At 39.1% G+C, this 19,269-nt stretch overlaps 1 protein-coding gene across 3 annotated transcripts in view; it reads left to right on the top strand.

Moving 5' to 3' along the window:
* LOC112151794 (neuronal PAS domain-containing protein 3) overlaps positions 1-19,269 on the top strand; it is a 263,302-nt gene that overhangs the window by 78,648 nt on the left and 165,385 nt on the right. For 2 of the 3 annotated variants that reach the window (XM_024280899.2, XM_024280981.2), the window contains exon 2: positions 2,468-2,566. The exons of the other annotated variant lie outside the window; for it this stretch is intronic. In XM_024280899.2, the coding sequence (XP_024136667.1) occupies positions 2,468-2,566 (99 nt within the window). The remainder of the gene's footprint in view (positions 1-2,467; positions 2,567-19,269) is intronic. 3 annotated transcript variants of the gene reach the window in all.

Raw genomic sequence — 19,269 nt, 5'->3', positions numbered from 1 at the left:
TTTTCTGGTTTGTTTTGTTCTTTTTTCCTCCTCCTATACTCTGGGTTTTGTTATTTTAGTTTGGGATTGGTCGCCTTGATTTGATGGCTTTATTTGTTTCATTTCAATAGCTAGATTTGGTTTGGTGGCCTCTAGTAGGGACCTGCTGACTCTGACGGTTGACGTGGTTGGGTCAGCAGTCTCCTTATTTTATGTTTGGCTGAGGTTCCAATCCCTTTGGTTGTCTTTTTGTTTGAACCAGCACTCCAGTTATTTAAATTTTCTTCTTGATTTTCAAATACAGAAAACTGGTCCTTACTATCTTAGTGTCCAGTTTTTCATATTTTATTCTATTCTTATTAATGACCCGATGTTATCTTGCTCTCATTTCTAACTTGTATAATTTAGACAAAATATATTTTTTATGGAGAGTAAAATATTGAAAGTTATTTAAGGTTTAAGTTAATTTATTCTGGAATAATATTCCTGCCTTTTTATTATTCATAATTATTGCAAAGTTTCAAGAAGTTTCATTCTGCTATCTTTTTGGACTATTTTGGCATTCACTAAGATTTTTTAGGCTGTTTTTGAGTTAATATTTCAGCTACATGCTAGCTGTTTTGGCTAATTTAGACTTTTTAAAAAAGTTTTTTAGGCCATTTTCGAGTTAGGCTGGTATTTACATGCTAGCTCCGGGGAGAACGGGAGAGATTTCGGTTTCCAGGAGGCTCGTTGGTGCTCCTGTTGCCTGCCGTGGACCCTGTCATTGGCTTGTTTCACGTCTCTGAGTGGGAGAGATTCCCGGTGGCTCTTCGGTGCTCCTATTCCTGACAGTGGACCTCGCCTCTGGCACGTCTCGCATCCCCAGCTGTCCTTTAGCCCATCTGGATGAAGCCCATCTGCTACACTATTTAAACATGTAGTTCTAGAGTTAAATAAGCTAATTCTTCTTTAACAGTCCTGGTAAATCACCTGTCCGTCTTGGGATAGGATCTCTTCTTCATGTGGGAATCCCTAAGGTTTCTTCTTTTTTTCCTGAATCAGGATTTTTTAGGAGATTTTCCTTACCGGGAAGGAGGGTCTAAGGGCAGGGATAACCATTTATATTTAATTCGTATAGTTTAGCAACTAGCTCTTCTTCTTCTTCACCTTTCGGCTTATCCCTTTCGGGGTCTCCACAGCGTAACAGCACCCACTGTTTCTCATCAGTGATTAGGCAGAGTTTTTACGCCGGATGCCCTTCCTGACACAACCCTGTACTTGAGGGGCACAGGGACCCAGTTAGGCAGCAGTGTTTAGTATCTAGCTATTGTTTATATTTTATGACCGACTTTCTGCTTCTGTAAAATTACCATCATGAATCCCAATGAAGGAATTGTTTTTGTGATATTGGGCTAATTAAATAAAACTGAATTGAGAAAAAATGAAATTGAATAGCTGTTTTGGCTAATTTAGGCTTTTTTTCACATTTTTTTAAGGCTATTGTGAAGTTTAGCTATTTTTCAGCTACATGCTAGCTGTTTTAGCTAACTTCAGTTTTTTTTTGTTTTGTTTTTCTTTTTTTATGCTACTTTGGCATTTAGCTAATATTTTAGCTGGCCTTCAGCTTCAGTGATATCAGCTTTGTCGTTTTCAGTGATCAATTTCAGCATCTTCAGCTATCAGCACTAGTATCTTCAGTGGCCAAATTCAGCTTACAGCATTCACACTAGCATTATCACAGGTAATGCTATATATCTAGTTCATAATTATGTTAAAAAGTTACAGTTTTAAAGTTAAAGAAGTTAGTTCTAGTGTTCAATAAATGTTTATCCTGTTCAGCCCGTGACCTAAGGTGTGTTTTGGATTTTGGGGCTGTAACATCTCACCACATAGTGACTACATTTTGTAAATCTGAAATCCAATGCCCAAGAAATTTCCCATAAGTCTGTGAAAAACCAGTGTACATTGATTAATTTAGACCACAATGCATTGTGCAATGCATTTTTGTTCATGTTTATATGGTTTCAAATATCTGTATGTCACATTTTCTGTTTTTAAAAAGAAAGTATAGATTATGATTGCTTTAAAATCCTGATGGTTCTGAACTTTCAGTAGTTGGGGAGTTGGAAGGGAATGCAGTCATAGCTGTAGACAGTTCAGAATGATGATACTCTACAGGTGTGCGCCCCCCTCCCACCAACACAGGATTTATCCTCTTGAGTTGTGGATGATCTCATCAGTCCATGACGTTCTTGCAGATCAGAAATGAAATAGTTTTTGTTGTGCTGAGTTACAGATGCCCAAATGTTCCGTTTAGACATCAGCTCATGACTTTAGTGTGAGTTCATGTCAAACCTCCTGTGTGAATCTGCTGTTTTTGACCGTCTCCTCTCCTCTCCTCTCGCTGTGACCTTCTCTCCTCTCCTGCCTCTGTAACTTGTGGCCGTCGTTAAAGAACCTCTCCACGTTTGTCTTCTCTGTGTGTGTGTTTGTGTGTGTCTCACAGTGACCCCTACTGGGAGCGGCCGTCTAATGCAGGCAGCTGCTCCAGCGCCCGGCCCAAGACCCTTCACCTGGCGGGCCAGCAGCACACTTCGTCTCCATGGTAACGTTTGCGAGCCCCGCAGCAGCAGCTGTGCTGCTCGTCTGTGTTTGTGCTGTTTCAGAGGGGAAGCATGGCTGGACTGCTGAGCTTTTCTGTTTGTTGATGTTTGTTTTTTCTCTGTAAAGTTGACGTGACACAGCAGGTCATGAGAATGCGTGCTGCCGCTGCTGGGATTTGAAAAGTGTTGCTGCACTTTGTTTTCTCTCAGCTTGAGTCGGTTTTCTTTGTTTCTGTTTTTGTGCGTCTCTGCAGGAAGTGAAGTGGCTTCTGATAATAACTCAGAGATCTGCCAGGGCTTACCTCCTTCATTACATAGATTCTCACTTGAGGAAGTTTAGTCTGGTGGTCGGCAGTTTCTGAAAAATGCTTTTCCAACAGCTACAAATATTTGCTGCATCAGCAAAAATATGAATTCAAGGAAGACTCTAATTTGCTGCATATTTTCTCCTTTAATAAAAAAAGAGAAACTATTTATAATATTTTGTTTCTTTAAAACTCACCAGATTTTTATTTTCTGTTAATCCAGTTTCATTATTTTCCAAGAACCATGAAGCTGTCGGTAATGACGGCGTTCGGAGTTGCCATGGCGTGTTGCGTCCTCATACTAGGGCTGGGAATCACTGGGTACCTCACGATACGATACGATACGCGATACATGGCTCACGATATCGATAATATCGCGATACTGCGATAATTGGTAAAAATCCTCTCTAATAACTACCATTATATAGAACATGTTTTTGGGGGGAAATATATCCCCATTTATCTTTTTTTTACCTTAAACACAATCATACTAAACAACTTTTCTTATTTTGTGCAACAAATTATAGACACTTTTGTGCAAAATTGCTGAAATCAGTAATACTATGTCTTTGACAAACATTGACAACAACTAAATTGGAATTATCTGTCAGATTCAATGTTAACAACAGTAAACATGATCAGCAGTGACACTACTTAGTGCAGAATTGTTGTAAACAGAACAAATATTAAATAAGTCAAGTGGCGACAGCTATCTACCTCCAAAAGAACGTCACACCAAAGGATGATGAATATAATGTTTTACAGCCTCTCTCAAAATTGACCTAATGTTTTGTGCACTTTTCTCTCACTTGAAAAGGGCTGAGCATCCAAAAATAAAGGCTGATTTACTCAGACTGTTACTTGAGATTATTTTTCCAATTTTTATCATTTTTCCATTTGGTCAGTCAGCAGTCAATAGGTAAAATCCTTAAAACACACATAATAATGGCAATAAATATAATTTTAAGTGCTTCAATTAATTAGCATTCTCCCTAATTTTACAGTGAATTCGTGTACTTTAGTTTAATTACATTTAAATTTAACTTCATACATCAAATCCTGCTTTTTTATTTAAGAATTACTTTAAAATTAACATTAGCAACAAATGATTACATTGTTTGAAAACGTCACATTATAAATGTATCAAAGTTACACCGTACAGCAGCAGGTTAAACATTGAAGTGCATGAAAGCGAAAATTCCGACGCTCCTTGAAGCGTACACAGACAACTGCGTAGCACGCGCTCAGTTCCCACAGCAAACGGGAAGTAAGTGATCGCTGACATTCTAGCGCTCAGACAAAGTCACTTCTTACCGGGTGGATCTCCTACAGATGGATGATAAATGCTGACAGGTAGGCATGCTTCACACACGCGCTACAGAGCCTGTATCTCACCGGAGCTTCTCCCGAATGAGCGCGTGCATCGCTATTAAAAGTCCGACGCAGCGTGCGCCCATAGTTCCGGCGCGTGACTCAGACGCTCAGCGCTACAGCCTCTTTAAATGAAAATATAATATCGATACTTGGTGAGAACCCATCGAGAATCGATCGCAGGACTAAATATCGCGATATATCGCAATATCGATATTTTGGCACACCCCTACCTCATACTGGCCTGTTTGTCACTCAACATTGTCACAGAAAAAAAAAACTAAAAGCCAAATAGAACTACTGGAAGGCTAAGGTGGTGAACAAATCCTTTTCCTCCTGAGACAGGCTCGCTAGCTTCAGAGTTGGTCGGCCTTTTTATGACGGTGTCCAGTTTTTCTGGAAAAGTCCATCTTAAAAACAGCTTACGCATTAAATACTCAACTAAATCAGCTTCTCTCTTTCTTCTATTGTTCACTGCAAAACGGTGAGTAATTCAAGCAAAAATCAAGTGCAGCTACTGCTTACGGCTTTTGTACAGAAGAAGTTAGCTTTTGGTAGTGCGAGCTTTGACCATCCAACCAGAGAGGATTATTTCATCTTCCGTCCTCAGGAAACTAGAGACTAACTCAAATTCTGATTGGTGGAATCAAAGTCAATGCGTTCAATCCATGTATGACTATGGTTTAATCAACAGTGTTTTTATGGAAAGCCTGAAAGTTGAAGGTGGAATTCACTTTCATGAACCTAGCAACAAGCGAGGGCTAACATTTGATTGGTTAGAAACTTCCATGTGAAAAAAAAATTCTGACAGCAGCGCAGCCGGGCTGCAAGAGAAGCTGACGGAACAGTTCGAATAATCTCAAATATATTTTGGACAAATGTGTGTATGTGTATATATATTTCTCTGTGATTTAGATACTTCTATTTATATAAGTTTAGGCCTTCACTGAATGCTTTCCAGGCCCTGACAGACCACTGGATTTGAACCATTGTCTTTGCACTGGGAGGAACGAGTGCTAACCACTGCACACCCGTGCAGCCCATCTGTTGTTGAGTCAATTGTAAAAAATAAAACAAAAGTTTATGTTGGTTCAGCCTGAGAGTCTCTGGAGTTTAGACACATTAAAATGAACAGTCTGGAGAGGTTTCTCCCTCATCTGATTCCAAGAGCAAACTTGGATTTCTGCTGGAATTACTGCATTACTGTACTGTCCAAACAAACACAAATCCACAACTCACTTAACTCCATAAAACAACAGGAAAAATGCACAACAGTAACACCTCCCCTCTTCTGACACCCCAATAAAAAACAGGCAGCTGCAGGAGGTGAAGCAGGTCAGAGGGAAGTAAAAGAGCCTCCAGTGAAGATACTTGAACGTTAAATGTACACGAGGGGATCGATTAGGAAACTGGAAGCAGATGAAACCATCAGCTCAGAGCAGGTGTTGTTCCAGAAGAACATAAAGTCTAAACTCTCACTGAGGGGGGGCAGGAAACACAGACTTATGAAGCTTCTTTAATGATGACCCTGAATGCAGAATGTGTTTTAAAAGGAAAACAGGAGAAAATCATCAGTTTAAGTATTTAAAGAAAAGAAAAAAAACGAATTAATCACAAACCTGTTAAAAAAATTAATTCAGATTAATCGCGATTATTATTTTTATTTTTATTTTTTTACAGTATTTACCAGCCTCTTATTATCTGCAACTAATCACAATATGAAAGCAAACACAAAATTGTCTGAACCGCTCGCTTCTCGTGACAGCTGCGGGCGAGACTTTCGCCGTGAACTTTTACACAAAGCCAATACTCGTTATTGTAAAAAAGTTAATGTCAGTCTCATACTAAAGTAAAATATTGATTGCTTTTCTCATTGTTGGATAAGAGAAACCTCCGTTCTGCTCCACCCACCACAGCCTCACCAGCTGTAAACCTCACCGCACGTCACTGGCTGTACGTCAGGACTCCGGAGGGCATTAGTAATATGAATGCGTTCATTCTGTTTTGATTTATCGTATATGTTAACGCTTTAACTTTTACAGCCCTAGTCTAAAGTAAAAATCCTCTCTGAAGCAACTCATTCAGTGATGGTGATTAGTTTGATTTCTTTATAGTTTAATTTAATTATTTAAAAAATAAAGGGCATAAAAGTTTATTTTACTGTTTGTATTGTTTATTAAAACGTCAAATAAGCCATTTACAGAGGCTGCATACTTGGAAATAATCGCTGACAACCAGGAGGAGAGTTTCTATTTAAAACATGTGAAGTTCATCACCTTTCACTCCAAAACTGATCAGATCTGAATCAAAGCAGGAAAACACGATGAATTTCCAAACACACAGTAATGTGATGTGTGATGAGTTTGAGGGCAAACTTTAGGCAATGTTAGGGAATTTTCTGATTCCTTCATAACTGTTACAAATGTAAAGAACCTTCATTGAAAACTCAAGTGTTTGTGAGGTTCTCTCAGTGTGTCCTGTTGTGTGTCAGTGTAATTGTGTTGTCAGCTCTGTGTATTTTTAAGAGTCCAGAGGGTGAAATCAAGATAAATGTAGGGGGACTGGTGTGGCCCAGAAAACCCTCTCTACCTGTCGCTTCTGCTTATATCTGTGTGTGTGGGTGGTTGGGTGGGTTCCACCGTGTGTGAATGAGCACACGATCAATAGAGACCAGGATCTATCATACCAGGCTGGACTCCAGCTGCAGGCTGTGCAACAACAACACTGAGACGATGCAGCACAAACCTGCAGGCAGGACAAACATGGAACACCAAGATCAGGATGAGAAACACCTCCAAATAAAGATGGGAAAGACCAAACTGAGATCCTGTAGGACAGAGGTGTCAAACTCAATCACACAAGGGGGCAAAATCCAAAACCCACCTTAGGTTGCAGGTCGAACAAGATTATTGAAGTATTGAAGAACAAGATTTATTGAACTCTCTAAAACTACATTTTTAAAACTTCAAAACTGTAACTTTTTAACATAATTATGAACTAGATATATAGCATTACCTGTGATAATCCTAGTGTGAATGCTGCAACCTGAATTTGGCCGCTGAAGATGATAGTGCTGATAGATGAAGATGCTGAAATTAATAGCTAAAAATGCTGAAACTGATAGTAAGCTATAATATTAGGTAAATGCCAAATTAGCCAAAAAAAAGGTTAGGTTTGCCAAAACAGCAAGAATTTAGCTGAAAAATAGCTTAACTTCAAAATTGCATAAAACTGCAAAAAACTTAAATTAGCCAAAACAGCTAGCATGTAGCAAAAAAATGAGCCAAACTACAAAACAGCCAAAAAAAAAAAAAAAATTAGCCAAAACATCTAGCATGTAGCTGAAATATTAGCTTAACTCCTAAAAAAAATCTTAGTAAATACCAAAATAGTCCAAAAAGCTAGCAGAATGCCAATTTCTAAAACTTTAAAACCGTAACTTTTTAACATAATTAAGAATAATAAAAAGCTGTTGTAATGCTGTTTGTTTCTCAATAGTTTATGGGACTTGGGCTTCTTGGAACTAGTGGGTACTTCCTGTTTGGGCGACAGGAGGGAGGGGTCATTTAGCTCTCCTAAAACAGGGGTCATCAACCTTTGACAGTAAAAGAGCCATTTGGGCTTGTTTTCTACTGATCAAAACCTGGAAGGAGCCGTATAGTCTTACTTTAGTCTATAAGAAATTTGGATTTGCATTCATGACCTTCTTTTTATTAAATAATAAATATGAATTAGAGAAAAATATATTTTTGGCACAACCAAAAGCACAAATATAAAAAGAACCTAGCATCTCTCAAAATGTGATTTTTCTTATTTTTTTTAAACCAATGTTTTCAGCATAAGATAATATGTGCTTTTAACCCGTAACTTTCCGTCAGCTCGGCTGTCCATCGCAGTTATTTCCTTTATTAGAATTCTTTTTATTCTTTGAACCAGTTTCTCTGTCTTTTGTTTGTGTTTCTGCCCCCCCTCCTGCATCGTGGTCATCTTGGTCTTCTGTGTCTCGGAGATGGGTGTCGGGGGGCTGTGGCTCCTCCTGCATCAACCCACTGTGGCTGTGCTGCACACGTTTGTCAAACCTTCATTCTTTGAAGCCGCACCTTTCTGTCTGTTTTTTTCTTTTTTTCATCTGAGCCCTTCGATTTCTCTCACTGCTAGAATCAAGCCTCTGCCTGAACAGCAGCTCCTTTATTTTGAAAAGGTCTTCCCAAATTCAATAATTCACTGGTTTCTACTTTCTCTGTGTTTTAGCTCATCTCTGTGTCTTTGACTGTCAGGAAACCTGTTAATAATGAAAGCTATGGACCTTTACACATAGGCGTTGTGTCTGTCTGGACGTGTGTTCGTGTATGTGTGTGGTTATTTGTGTGTGTGTGTTTGCAAGAGTGTGTGTATGCAACTATGTGGATATTTGTGTGTTTGTTTGCTGATCTGTGTCAGTGCATATTTGTGTGTATCCATGTTGTGTGTGTTGGTGTGTGTGCACGAGTTTGCAGATGTGTGTCTTTGCGTGTATTTGTGTGTGTTCCCACGTTTGTGTGTGCTTGATTGCTTCCCCAGAGTTCTGGAAATTCAATCTAGAACCATTGACTGTAAAAGACAACTGGATAGAGTGGACCCCCCCCACCCCCCTGGTTCCAAACAGGAAGTACATGTTGGGTTCAAGAACTCTCATAGACTTCTATAGAGAAATAAAATAAGACGTCTCCTTCAGCGTCTGTTTTTAGAGAGTTGACTCTCTATAGAGTCGTCTGTCAAATATAATGATAAAAAATTATTTTACTGTCATTTCCACACAGAAGTAACTGAAGGACGGAGACTAACAGGAAACACTGAATCACAACTCACTTCTTCTGCCTTGTTTTAAATCAAAACACAAACTGCTGTTTGCTGTTCTCACACACATCCGTCCATCAAATCAGCATTTGAACAATCTCCTGTTTTCTTCTATTACACAAAATCTCGTTGGAGTAAAGCTCCTTCAATCCCACAAGTCCAGCGCTCTGCGTGAGTGAGGGATGTGTGATGGAGGAGCAATCCCAAACCAACCTCGCTGAGAGGAGTTTAGGTCAAAGCGCCTCTGATGGAAATTCCAGTATTTTCTTGTAAATGAAAGTCCAGTTGGTTGGTCAGAGGTCCACCTGTGACACACATTCATGCAGCCTCTGCCAAAAAAAAGTAAAATGTCCAAAACTTTTTGCTATTCTAAAATAAAATTATTTTACGCTTCAAATCTTCTCTTTTTAGGTTTCAAAGCTCAAAACTACAATTTCAAAACTCGTTTTTCAGGTTTAAATCCTTTTTTTTCATTTTTGAATCTGAAAATTTAATTTTCAAACGTATGACTCCGTTGTGGCGCACTGGGGCGGGGCTAACATGAAGTATGCGATAAAACTCTGCTTTTTACACCCGTAAACTTCAGACTATGATAGTACAGACTAAACAGACATTTTCTGACCGTAATTATCCCAGTTCTCAGAGTCAGTGAACGCACCGGGCCTGAAGTTACCACCCTCATCAGTATTGATTGGTCCTTGTATTAGCCCTGCCCCAAGTTTTGAAACTGAAATTTTCAGATTTGAAAACGAAAAGAGTTCAAAGTAAAAAAAAAAAAAAATAATTGAAACTGAAACTGAAACTTGATGTTTTGAAACCTGAAAAACAGAACATTTGAAGCTGAAAATAATTGTTTATTTTAGAATAGCAAAAAGTTTTGGACATTTTGCTCTTTTTTTGGCCAAACATCAGTTTATTTAATTTGGGTTTGAAATATTTACGGCCTGGATTTGGCTCCATTCTCCTGCATTTCTTGTGTCTATAGTGCTAAGTTCTGACTTTGGCCCTGCCTCTGCCCCCCCGCCCCACTGAGCCACAGCTCGCCGTTGCCAGCGGCGTTTTCCCTGGATCAACTGGGCCTGTCATGGCGGCAAGTTTTCTCCCAGAAGGAAGCCTGCGAGCTGGAGAGGCGGTGTGTGCATGAAGCACGCCGTCTGGCTCCATGACAACACTCTGAGAGATGTGTTTAAACCGCAGCGCTGAGGCTGTGTGGGGAGGGCTCTGTGAGCCTGGAGCATACACACATTTGCATAATCATAATTAACTGCTTGTCCTGACAAATGTACGTTTTCCAAGGCTTTGCCTTTGGGAGCCTCAGAATCTGGTCGCTGCCGTTTGCAGATGATGTGATTCTTTCAGTTTCCTCCTGTTTGGACCTCCAGCTCTCTCTGGAGCTGAATGGCATCTCCAAGTCTGAGGAGCCAGCTGAGGAGGTTTGGACACCTGGGATTAATGACACCTTCCTTAGGAGGCGTTAAAGCCCCTCCCCCACAGCAGATGTCCCTCCCTCTACTGGGGGAGGGGCATCTATGCTGCTCGTGTCAAACTTACTGTTAATTCTGGAAAGATGGGAGACGTCAGAATGGTGTTTGGTTTGGTTCCATAGCTAACAGTTGCTAATTAATAAATAAAAGTTAGTCACATAAGCTTTTATGGGCTTAAATTTATTATTAGGATTCATTATTTAGTGACTGAACAATGCATCAAGTTATTTTCAAGATGGCGTCTGTGCTTGGCTTATCGCTGCTTATCGGAGCAGTCTACCACAGAAATGTATGGTTTTGTTTATATCTGTATTTTTGGTTTTATTTTGTGACAATGATGTTTTAGCTGCTTTAGTTTGTGACCGTATCTCGCTGTTGTCTATTGGATTTTCGATGATTGGGATGATACCTCTTCTTCCTGCACCGGCGTTCTACATTCCCTGTATCCGGCGTCTTCAGCCGGTGTCCAGACTGAAGGCCTACCGGGACTTCACAGATCTTGATGGAAGAGGAGAGGAAAAAGAGCCGGCGTCTGGGTAAAGATCGTGCTACGATAGAAGCGTGGAGCATCCGGTAGACGACGTCGTGCGTTCTTTGCTAGCTGTCACCCCTCGACTTCCTCCGACCCTGAGGTTTTTTCCGAGTCCCTGCTCAGACTTACAGGGTCTGGATTCCTGACGCAGTGCTACCTGAAGACTGTATATCCAAACTCTTCTTCCGATTGGTCGCCTCTCACTGTGGTTTGTGGATTAGCGGATGGTCCAGGATCTAACCCTGAGCTCCTCCGACCTTTAACAGTCAAAGAAGTATCTCCCTGGATGAACCACAGTATTGGGCGTCTAAAACAGTCTTGTAGAAAAGTTGAACGATTGTGGAAAAGAACTCGCCTGCATGTTTATTTAAAAGATCTTTTAGTTTCTTTTAATAATGCTGTTAGAGATGTGAGGGCTGCTTACTTCAACACTCTCATTTCTAAAAGCAGAGGTAATCCTAAGGTGCTGTTCAACACCATTAGTGATCTTGTAATGCCTCGTCCACCTGCTGTTCCCATCCACTCAAATTATGATTGAGAAAAGTTTTTATCATATTTTATTGAAAAAGTCAGGTCAGTGAGGAACTCTCTCTGTCACACAGCTGCGTTAGTTTCTGCTCCTAGCCCACCTCGGCCTGTGATTTTACACACATTTTCACCTGTTTCTCTCTCTGAGCTAGTCAGATTAGTGGTGAAATGAAGTCCTCCTCCTGCTCCCTCCCTGGGTTGCCCACACCTTTGTTTAAAGATGTCTTCCAGTCCATTGGTCCCTGCGTCCTGTCAATCATTAACTCGTCCCTGCTGTGTGGTCAAGTGACTGAGTATTTTAAGAAAGCTGTCATCTTTCCTTTCTTTAAAAAACCTGGGTTTGACCCCTCCCTCTTGAGCAGTTACAGACCTATCTCTAATCTTTCATTTATTTCTAAGATCTTAGAAAAAGTTGTTGCTAAACAACTTATAACTGCTTTAGACAGAAATGCCATTCTTGATCAGTTTGTCAGGTTTTGGCAGAGCCCACTCCACTGAAACAGCTCTTCTCAGAGTCACAAATGACATCCTGATGCAGAGTGATGCAGGAAACCGCTTCTGCTTTTGGACTTAACCACAGGCTACGACACTGTCGACCATCACGTCCTCCTGGACAGGCTGAGAAACTGGGTTGGGGTATCCGGATCCGCTTTAAACTGGTTCACCTCCTATCCGACTGCTAGATTCTTTTCAGCTGTATCTTCTAAGTTTAATTCCTCCTCTGCTTCTCTCTCTTCTGGTGTGCCACAAGGCTCTGTTTTGGGGCCTTTACTGTTCATTTTATATCTGCTACCTTTGGAGCATATTCAAGCTCTTTTAATGACATTTCTTATCATTTTTATGCTGATGACATTCAGCTTTATGTATCTTTTAAACCTTTGGATGTTTTTAAAATACAGATTTTACACAGGTGTCTGGATTCTGTCGAGTTGGATGAACAACAACTTTCTCCAACTAAATGAAGCTAAACCTGAGGTCCGTGTTTGTGCTCCTGACAAATACCACTCCCAGATATTCCAGTGGTTTGGTCCACTTGCTTCTTATGTCAGAAGCAGAAGCAGAAGCTAGAAACCTCGGAGTAACTCTTGACCCAGTTTTATCTCTTGACTCTCACATTGCTGCACTTGTTTGTTCTTGTTTTGATCATGTAAAAACAGTGCTAAACTGAGTCCAGTTATATCACATTCTGAAATGGAGATGCTCATTCATGCCTTCATTTCTTCGCGTCTTAATTATTGAAATTCACGTCTCAGTAAAAAAATCTTTAGAACAGCTTCGGGTTGTCCAGAACGCTGCTGCATGGCTTTTAACTAAATATTCTCATGTCTCCCCTTTGTTAATCAAACTGCACTGGCTCCCCATCCGCTACAGAGTGTAGTTCAATTTCCTGGTTTTGACTAACAGAGTTTAAAATAACCAATAACCGGCGTACATAAAGGACCTCGTGCAGCCGTCCACTCCCAGCAGGTCTCTGAGATCATGTGACCAAGGCCTAGTGGTGGTTAAAAGAACACGGTTAAAAACTAAAGGTGACAGAGTCTTTGCAGCAGTGGCTCCATCTCTCTGGAACTCCCTTCCTCTCAGCCTCAGATCTGGAGACTGTTTTAGTTTAAAAAGCAGCTAAAAACACATCTTTTTAAAATAGCTTTTTCTTAATTCTGTTTTTATATTGTGTTTTACTTTGTGTTTTACTCCAAGTTTTAACGTGAAGCAATTTGTGATTTTTATCTTGAAAGGATTATTATTATTATTTTAAATGATTTCTAACAGCACTCACAGTAAATCAATAATTTCATTGTATTTATGAGAAAAACCAACAGGAAACTTCATGATGTTCTGTTGGAAAAATAATTAGTTTTACTTCTGAACTGCATTCAGACTTTATTCAGTTTTTGTGAACTACAGGCCTGCAGGAGCAGTCTTCACCTTGAATTTACTCTTTACTTAAGGTGGTATTAAAGTTAGGAGGGAAGTGACCTCACAGCTCTTTCAAATGTCTTATTCCGTCTATTTTTTAATATTTATGCAGCAGAGCTTTTTCATCCTGCAGAAATGATAGTCGCTTCTTGAGGCAGACGCCAAAGTTAAGTGAAATAATCTCTTTAAATGGTTGTTGCAATTTAGTTTCTTTTCATTTTGATTTTAAAGGACAAATGTGAGAAAGAAATCCCTGGAGAGCTCAGTCTCATCACATGCCAGAGAAGAAATTCCACCTGAGGGAGGAGTTAGCGTGGACATTAGTGAAGCTGTTGAGAATCTTTTTTCAGTGTGTTCAGATATGAACATGAGCCCAGATTTAGCTGTCTTAGTGCTGCTCAGCCACACTTTGGCAGCGACAGTTCTATGAAGTTATGTAGTGACAAGTATTGTACGTTTGTAAAAAAAAAAAATAAATTGTTACTGTAGAAAAGAATTAGTCCGACTGTAAAAAAAAGTTTTGCAACTGTAGAAGTCGATCTCTATAAATGGGGCTTTAAAGGTGTTGTCTGTTGGTCATTGCTAATTTTTGACAAATTAAGATGAACTTGTTTAGTTCTTGAAAATAAAGTCAAAACCCGTCTGTGTGCTGCCCTCTACAGGTTGAATCGAGGTATCACAGTTAAATTTGTGATTGGCCAAACCATGCAAGTTTCAGAAGTCTCACATCATGATCTACAATTCCAGTAATGATAACAGTTCTGCCCCCAAGCCCCTCCCCTCTGACTGGAGGGGTGGGGCACACATTTCGGCTGTGGGCGGAGTCAGCTTCCAAGCTTCCAACTTCCCTGTTTGGTTACCCTTTAAAGTCATACATTTATGAGAAAAAAGTCTTAATTGTTAAATTACGAGATTAAAGTCGTACATATATGACTTCAAAAGTCATAGGCTAGATTCATGAGTTTTTCTCATAAAGTTTTGTTTTTCAAAAATGTAAATTTATGGAATCTGATGTTCATCATAAATTTAAAAAGTCATTAATTTACGAGAACAAGTAATACATTTTGCGAGAAAAGACATACATTGACAATAAATGAATAAATAAAAACCCCAAAGTTGTCTGTTAATCAGAGCTCTGCTTGAAGATGAAAGGTTTGGAGCATTTTGTGAAGATTTAATTCCAACAAAGGTCTCAAAAACAAAGAAATTCAGTCGGAAGCATCACACAGACTTGGAGGAGATCTTGTCTTTGGTGGAGGAAGTAAGGATTGGATTTGGAATAGCTGCAGGGATATCGATGACTTCATTAGCAGGAACTGCAGTGATCCTGCAAACCAATGAATAAAACATTAATAAACCGCAAATCAAACAAAGAAGCTTTCAAACATTTGTAACGTTATAGATAAACTTTTAAATCTAAGACAGTTTGACCAAATTGAGTCGGCAGGAAGTCAGTCTGCTGCACGTGGTGTTCACCTGCTCCACTGTAGGTTCACTTTGACTTCTCGTAATATTTTTATTTTTTTATTTACAAGAAAAGAGTTGCTAATTTACGAGATTTTCTCATCGTAGCTGAACAACTACACAGCTCTGCCACAATCACATTTTCCTCAGGTTTCAGTATTAGATAGTAAATCCTGCTGATGGTCAAACACTCGTATCAGTGCAACAGTGCAGTTCTTCTACTCAGATTTACAGAAGAAGAACCGTGCTGCGGTTTGTCTGTTGTCGTCGGTTCTTCACCGCCACAGCACACGCTCAGAGGCGGAGTGGCAGCAGCACCTCGCTGCGCCTGCTCCTGGCATCTGTGTGCCGGGCCTGCAGCAGCTCCATCTGGACAGTCTGTGCGGCGCTGGCTCGGTCCAGACCTCAGAGCGGCTTCTCTGACAAGTCATTTGTTATAAAAGACAGCAAAAAAAAAAAAAAAACTCCACCCTTCTGCAAGTTTGAGGAAGAGGCACTTTTCAGCTACAGATTTGTGTCTTGGTTTTAATTCTTTGAGTTTCAGCTTCTCAGCCTCTGGAAATATAGTTTGTCTTTCTAGCCTGTTTATTGATTTAAATATATTAAACCAAAGATCTTTGGGAAGAATAATCATCATGTTTTGAATTTTGAATCTCTCAGGGGGAACACTCAACCTGCTAAAAGTTTTTTGAGTTTTAGACACAATTTAATGCAGTTTGTTTACCTGTTCATGACAATATTTGTTTTTTGTTTGATTTTTCTTTTTGCTAAACTGATAGCAGTGAGAAGGATCAGACTCCTAAGTTAGAAAACAACAATCCTTCTAACATTATCATACAGTAACAGTGATGGGCGTCATGTCTCACCCTGAAGCTTCGCCTCAAACAGACGACTGAGTTTGTTTATTGATTTAAGACAGGGACAGCATATATTAATATAATCTTTAAGGCTAATTTCCATCTTTAGTCCTTATAGAACAGGTTGAGTAAGTAAAGACAAGTTGAGTCAAAGAAAGGATAACACTTTAGCAGACAACAGCAGATATACAAACAACAATGATGGGGTTGTCAACAGAAGAAACAGAAAAGAAAATCTATAGCGCAAAAATTATGGAAAAAATTAGACAAATCAAAGAAACAAATAATAAAATATGGAGACAAATATAAAAAAAACTATAAAAGTTGCATAACCTGCAATCATGTTAGTGTGAACGCTTTTAGCTGAATGTTTTTTTTTTGCTGCAGATTTTAAAGCTGTTTACTTTAATTGCAAAATAATGTTGGAACATCACAAAAATGTTGATGTCAATATTGCATAGGTTTTAAAAGTGCACAAAAATATGAAACATTTCGTTAAAAAGTCATAAAAATTGTGCAAAATAAAAAAACGTAAAACTTATGAACACCAAAAGTACAAGCATGACTGTCCTGAATGTGCTGAACCTTCTGATACCAATATTCAAATAATACATAAGTTTCAAAATGCACAAAGTATTTGAAGAAATTCTCATTTATATCAGGAAAAAAAAAATCGAATATATTGCTTAAAATTTAAACAATTGCTAAATATATGAATACCAAAAGTACAAACAGGAATGTCCTAAATGTGCTGAACGTTTTGATAACAATATTACACCAGAAAAGTTGCATTACCTGCAAAAATGGCGGCGTAAATGCTTTCTGCTGAAAGTAGTCGCTGAAGCTTTTTGCTGAAGTGGTGATGCAATTTACTCTAATTGCTGAAGGGATTTGCTGAAAATGCAAAATTTGCATAATCTAAAATTTGCTAAAAGACTGGAAATTTCATTAAAAACAGTGAAAGAGCACTTAAGTTGACCTCAATTTCTGAAAATGTTGTGGTAAAATTGTTTAAAAATCCAATATATGCCAATTTTACAAAAATATTTGGTGTGTTGCTTAAATATGAGCTGAACTCCAAATAGGCCCAAAAAACCTAAATCAAATCATGTTAGCATGTCGCTAAAATATTAGCTAAACTCCAAAATAACCTAAAATTCCTCAGTAAAATAAATTAGTCAAAAATGTTAGCCTGTTGGTAAAATAGAAGCTAAACTCAAAATGATTTTATGAAAACCTCAATAGATGCAAAATTAGCCAAAAATGTTGGCATGATGCTAAAATATTAGCTAAACTCCAAATTAGCATAAAAAAATCTCAGTAGATAGCAAATTAGCCAAAAAAGCTAGGACATTGCTTACATACTAACTAAACTCTAAATTAGCATTAAAATACTCAGTAAACTTAATTAGTCAAAAACGTAGAAGCTAAACTCTAAATTAACCTAAAAACCTCATAATGTAAAAAAATAGCCAAAAATGTTAGCATGTTTCTAAAATATCAGATAAACTCCAATTAAAAAAAAAAAGATTATAAATGATGAAAACATAGCCCATGAATAAATTTAAAGGTTTGTTGCTAATCAACTTAAAATTATTCAATTTGAAGACTTCCTAATTTAAATCCTATGGGGCATATTTTACTCAGTTTTTCAAAAACTGTGAAGTTTATGAATACCAAATACAAGCAGTAATGTCCTGAACAAGCTGAACGTTTTGATACCAAGATTGATGAAATCCCTGAAAAAGTGATTGAGTTTCTCCGTGCTGAAAAACATACAGAAAGGAGCAGGAGAATCACCATAGTGTGAATGGTGTCATACTGTAGTGATTTTCTAAAGCACAATGTATTGAGACCCGCAGATTTACAGGACAGATCTCCTGTGAAGGTCATATGAAGGTGACATTTCCATTCAGCAGTGCTGGACACTAACCGTCCATGACGTCAGAATTGTTGCTTTTATCATTTGGCTGCTTCCAGCAGGCCGTCTTCCACCACTGGACCTGGAGTCTCTGACGTCATTCTAAGGTGTCTTTAAAGGACTCCGTTTTCACCGTTTAGAGACGAGCACAAACACCTCACACCCATCTGACTCCTGGATTTGAACTTTTTTCTTCATCTCTTTCTGGGCTGGTTACTTTAATGACGGGGGAAGACTGGCTGAGATGCAGAACAAGAGGCGACTCAGACGCAGGTCAGACTGTGGTGAAGTCTCACTGAGCCAGAAAGTTATCTGATCACAGGAGCTGCACGTCTGGTTTGCGTCGCTCTGCATCCGTTACTGCAGATTCACCGCTGAAGCAGTTGACTGACAGGCAGCAGGCATTGCATTTATCAACCAGAGCCTCTGAGCCACATTTCAGGGATAATTCATAAAGACAGACCTACCTTTAAGGCTGGTGTGAAACATGACCGCAGCCCCACTAGTGTGGTTTTTACACAGCCATGGAGAGATGAAGGTGCAGCCAAGACCAGCACGCCTAAAGATCAAAGCTGGGATTGGTCATTCTTACCACATCCAGGGGGGGTGCTGTTTGTTTGGAGCAGACGGAGTGTCTGTGAAGGGTTAACTGAGGAAACGTCAGGTTGAAGCAGAGCGTCTGTCAGATCCTCACAGTCTGCAGGAACCATCTGAACTGATGGACAAGCAACATGTGGGTCTGTCTCTTCCAGCATCTGCACTCATCTGTGTGAAGACAGTCAGTCAGTGATGAAACAAATATGTCTAACTCCTCCCAAAAGCAGGAGGTGACATCATCAATCTGTCCCGTAGATTAGAGATTAGAGCGGGGGTGTCAAACTCAATCGCACGAGAGGCCAAAATCCAAAACACACCGTAGGTCGAGGGCTGAACAGGATAAGCATTTATTGAACACTCTAAAACAAATGTTTTTGTAACTTTTTAGCATAGTTATGAACTAGATATATAACATTACCCGTGATAATGCTAGTGTGAATGCTGTAAACTGAATTTGACTGCTGAAGATGCTAGTGCTGATAGCTGAAGATACTGAAATTAAAACTAAAAACGCTGAAACTGAAAGCTGGACATGCTGAAAGTGATAGCTGAAAATTCTGAAGCTGATAGCTGAAAACTCTGAAATAGATATCTAAAAATGCTGAAGTTGTTAGCTAAAAATGCTGAAACATAGCTAAAAACATTGAAACTGATAGCTGATGATGCTGTAATTGATAGCTGAAAATGCTAAAGCTGAAACCTAAAAATGCTAAAGCTGATAGCGGAAAATGCTGAAGTTAATAGCCAGCTATAATATTAGATAAATGGCAAATTAGCCTTAAAAAAACTTCAATTAGCCAAAACAGCTAGCCTGTAAATATTAGCCTAACTCCAAAACAGCCTAAAAAACTTTTTAAAAAGCCTAGATTAGCCATGACAGCTAGCATGTAGCT

The sequence above is a fragment of the Oryzias melastigma genome, linkage group LG22, assembly GCF_002922805.2.
Source record: "Oryzias melastigma strain HK-1 linkage group LG22, ASM292280v2, whole genome shotgun sequence".
In the NCBI taxonomy this organism is placed as follows: Eukaryota; Metazoa; Chordata; class Actinopteri; order Beloniformes; family Adrianichthyidae; genus Oryzias; species Oryzias melastigma.
This window is presented reverse-complemented; position numbering and strand designations above follow the sequence as displayed.